This window comes from Myotis brandtii, unplaced genomic scaffold (genome assembly GCF_000412655.1).
Source record: "Myotis brandtii unplaced genomic scaffold, ASM41265v1 scaffold684, whole genome shotgun sequence".
Lineage (NCBI taxonomy): Eukaryota > Metazoa > Chordata > Mammalia > Chiroptera > Vespertilionidae > Myotis > Myotis brandtii.
This window is the reverse complement of record NW_005370673.1, coordinates 128,710-132,933: the sequence shown is the minus strand read 5'-3', so window position 1 is coordinate 132,933 and position 4,224 is coordinate 128,710. Positions and strand designations below refer to the sequence as shown.

The window sequence follows — 4,224 nt, the reverse complement described above, 5'->3', positions numbered from 1 at the left end:
CAGCCCTGCTCTGAGCCCGACCAGGGGCTGCACCTAGGGATTGGGCCTGCCCTTTGCCACCCAGGAGCAGGCCTAAGCCAGCAGGTCGTTATCTCCCGAGGGGTCCCAGACTGCGAGAGGGCACAGGCCGGGCTGAGGGACCCTCCCATCCCCCTGAGTGCACAAATTTTTGTGCACCGGGCCCCTAGTTAATAAATAATAATACAGGAATAAACTGCTTCCTGTACTCACAACTGCACACCTGATCCTCCTGCCACTTCCTCAGCACTGGAGGCTGAGGCCAGAGCTCAGAAGGCCATGCTGCAGGCCCAGGAGGCAGAGAGCAGCAGTTTTGACATGGAGGCTTGGGAGGACTCACTTCACCCCACAGAGTGGGTTTTAGAACCTAGAGATAGTATGACTAGAAGTGTTTTTGGCAACCACCTGAAACCCCAAATGAGTCCTGCCCTCCAGTAATGCAGCCATCATTCAAATAGCTGAGTACCACACTCAAAACTTCCTCTTGAGCTAGTTCTAAGATGTGTAAGAAATATTTACACTGTAATGAAGTTTCTTGTTTTGAAGAAAAGAAAAGAGGATATGATCTGGTGGTTTCTTCCTCCTGACACTCCACACTAGCCTGACAGATTCTGGCTGCTACTCAAAACTGAAGTGATTTCCAGGGGCAGCTGTCAACACTGATCAAGTTCAGAGGCTCCCGCAGCAGGTAGGAAGGCAACTCCAAAAGAGGGCGCTGGGTGTGCCCGTCCCGGGGGACAGGAGGGCTGATGGGACACAGGTCTCAAAAACACCCTCTCCCTACCCCACTGCCACTGTTAGGGCACCAGTTTGAAACCTATGGGTCGCGCCCCTTTGGGGGTCGAACGACCCTTTCACAGGGGTCGCCTAAGACCATCGTAAACACATATATAATTACATATTGTTTTTGTGATTAACCACTATGCTTAAATCATGATCAATTTGTAACAATGAAAATACATCCTGCATATCAGATATTTACATTACAATTCATAACAGTAGCAAAATTACAGTTATGAAGTAGCAACGAAAATGATTTTATGGTTGGGGGTCACCACAACATGAGGAATTGTATTAAAGGGTTGCGGCATTAGGAAGGTTGAGAACCACTGTCCTAGGGGCTATTTTCACATTTACAGTCTATGAGTATGTGGTGGGCTCCTCTGGGTGTATGACTGTTGGAAGGAATACTATATAGTAAAAGGGTAATATGCAAATCGACCGAACAGCAGAACGAGGCACACTGACTACCAGGGGGCAGATGCTCAACGCAGGAGCTGCCCTCTGGTGGTCAGTGCGCTCCTCAGCCACATGCCGGGCTGATGCCTGGAGAGCGCAGCAGCCCGCCTCCACGGCAGTGCTAAGGATGTCTGACTGCGGGGAGCGGGCCTAAGCCATCAGTTGGACATCCCCTGAGGGGCTCCCATACCATGAAAGAGTGCAGACCGGGCTGAGACACCTCCCTACCCCAGTGCACAAATGTCGTGCACCAGGCCTGTAGTTCTCTATAAACAGATACGAACCCTGGTCATGATGTAGTTGTGCAAGCTGTTCACAAAGTGCATGAGCTTCACGCGCAAGAGGAACATGCGATGAATCTGCTGCCTCACTGGTTTCTTCTGTGGTCCAAACTGGGCAGCCATTTCCTGTCCACACAAAAGCCCGTCCTGCAGTGGTGGCTGTCCAGCTAGTTCTGTAAAGGATTCAAAGAGCAGTGTGGGGGACGAGCTACACTCCAAGCTGACCCTCCTGCTCAGGGCAGGTCCTCGGCCCGTGGTCACCATGTGGACGGCAGGGACGCCCCCTTCAGAGTCTCTGGAAGTTAAGCTCTGAGAAGTTTCCGTATCACCTGGATGATTGCTGTTATCAAAAATGTACATGCAAAGTCCCATGACTTGTCATTAGAATTTTCACATTACCTAAGATGAGTTATTATTCTGGCTAAATTCCTAATCAAGTTGTTGCATTTCAGGTTAACTGTATATATGTCTGGTATTTCATTCAGGGACATTAATTCTGACATCTATAAAAATGCTGCTATGAATACATGTCATTTTGGTACTCGTATATACCAACCTCTTTTTAGGGCTAAAATTAAATGATCATTTATCTGCGGAAAACAAATCTTACCACCAAATAGTAAAACATCCAGACTGTATTTTGCCCATTTTATTTGCAGTAGGAGAAGGAACACCTGATTATAAATTTTCTGACATTCTGAACTTATAACAATGTCCACAGGCCATGGGACCTACGAAAACAAGAACAGAAAATTAGAATAGAAAGTAACCCATCACAGGCACATTCTCATTTTAACAGAAAGCAATGTCCTTACAAAGAGGACCAGCACGTACCTTATAGCTCAGAGTCAGGCCATCTAAAATGTGAACGGGGAGTTTCTTCTTAGCTGTGTCCACATTTTCAAAAGATATAGACAGACTAGATAAAGAAATTTAGTTTTAGTTTGTGAAAATATTATGCTCATATAAAAATGCTCTTTAAAAAAACACACATCACTTTAACATTTATTTTATTTACATTGTATTCCAGAAAAAGACACAGTATTTCATAAAAGGTGTGCAAATATTCCAAGAAAGGCATATTTTCTGACATATATTCCAGAATAGGAATTTGGCTTTGGAAATAAGAGGGACAAGTTTTCAAATACTGAATTTACCTATAAAAGAGAAGAGACACTTCACAGTGGTTGTAGGTTAATTAGGGAGAGATGAAGGCAGGGTGCTTAATTCTGAAAAAATGCAGGCAACGGGCTTAGAAGCAAACCTCTGCTCACCCTGTGTGAGTGTGTGTGTGTGTGTGTGTGTGTGAGAAGTGGGGTCTGCTCCGAAAGCACGGTGTCGTGCTCATTTTATCCACTCATCCCTAACACTGGTTTGAATGTGACTCTCGATAGAAAGCAACTACCACAGCATATGGGAATGTCCCTGTGCCAGGCACCGCGTTGGGCACATAGTGTCACGCCATTACTCCTCAGTGTCTTGCAGTGGACTGAGAAACCACACAGCGCTCTGGGTGTCAGGGCCCTGAGTAATGAGCCTGGGAGCAGACCACGGAAGGCAGGGCGGGTGGCCTGCAATTTATGAATTAGCCCATTCATTCCATGTCTTAGGCACTAGTCAGAATTTTTTAGCTCTTAAAGTTTGTTATACAAGCATCTACTAAGTACTAAGTAGGCACCTACTGAATACCTCGTCAGGTGCCAAGCTAAGCAGATGACAGACCTCTTGTTTGCCCCCAGAGCAACCATGCAAGTCACCCTCCTGTCACTGAGGAGTCACAGGATGCTGCCCGAGCCAGGCTAATCAGAGCTTTGTAGGAGAGCAGACCATGCCAGGCCCTGCAAATGGGAGAGCTTGTCCCTGCAGGCAGTGGGCATGGACTGCTCCTGGAGTGGGGGATACAGCTCTGGGAAACCCGAAGTACTGCATACCATAAGATGGAACCTGTGGGAGGAGAACTATGTGCCCACATGTTGATGTGCACAGAGAACCCGAGTTGCAGCAAGAACCACTCCTTCCCCAGAGAAGCCCCACACATCTGTCCCGAGGCCACAGTGAGGGGCCTGCGTGTGAGGGTGCAGGTGCTGCTGGCTTACCCACCAACTCTGGTGGCCTTTGGGGTCAAGTGGAAGGGGAGAAGCTGAGAGCTGTCAGGAGGCATCAGAGAGGAGCTTTCAGATGAGCAGCACTGAAGACACAGGAATATGTGACATTCGAGCAGTCAAAGGTGTTGGCTGTGCAGACACTTGGGCTAAACTACTGATTTCCAGGTCATTAGGGGTCGATGAAGCCTTCAATAGGGAAGGGACTTGCCCAGGAATGAGTGCTGAGGGAGGAGTGCGAGGTGGGGAACAGCCTTGGCCTTGATGCTGAACCCAGGAGATTCTCCCTGGGACTCAGGAAGCCCGAGGGCGCAGACAGACATGTAGAGCACATGGAAGCCATAGCAGGAAGGGTGGGCGGCTCCTCGCCCTGAGTTAACCTATGAATGAATGCAATCTCAAAAAAAAAAAAAAAAAAAGCCTTGCCCTAGAGGCATTACTTTTTATTTTTTTTAAAATATAGTTTATTGATTTGTTTACAGAGAGGAAGGGAGAGGGAGAGGGATAGCGAGTTAGAAACATCGATTCAGCTGCCTCTTGCACGCCCCCTAATGGGGATGTGCCCGCAACCCAGGTACATGCCC

The 4,224-nt window shown here is 47.8% G+C and overlaps 1 protein-coding gene across 5 annotated transcripts in view; it reads right to left on the bottom strand.

Moving 5' to 3' along the window:
• TUBGCP5 (tubulin, gamma complex associated protein 5) overlaps positions 1–4,224 on the bottom strand; it is a 135,985-nt gene that overhangs the window by 14,309 nt on the left and 117,452 nt on the right. For all 5 annotated transcript variants that reach the window (XM_014529523.1, XM_014529522.1, XM_014529518.1 and 2 more), the window contains 3 exons: positions 2,373–2,457; positions 2,149–2,269; positions 1,542–1,711 (listed from right to left, as the gene is read on the bottom strand). In XM_014529523.1, the coding sequence (XP_014385009.1) occupies positions 1,542–1,711; positions 2,149–2,269; positions 2,373–2,457 (376 nt within the window). The remainder of the gene's footprint in view (positions 1–1,541; positions 1,712–2,148; positions 2,270–2,372; positions 2,458–4,224) is intronic.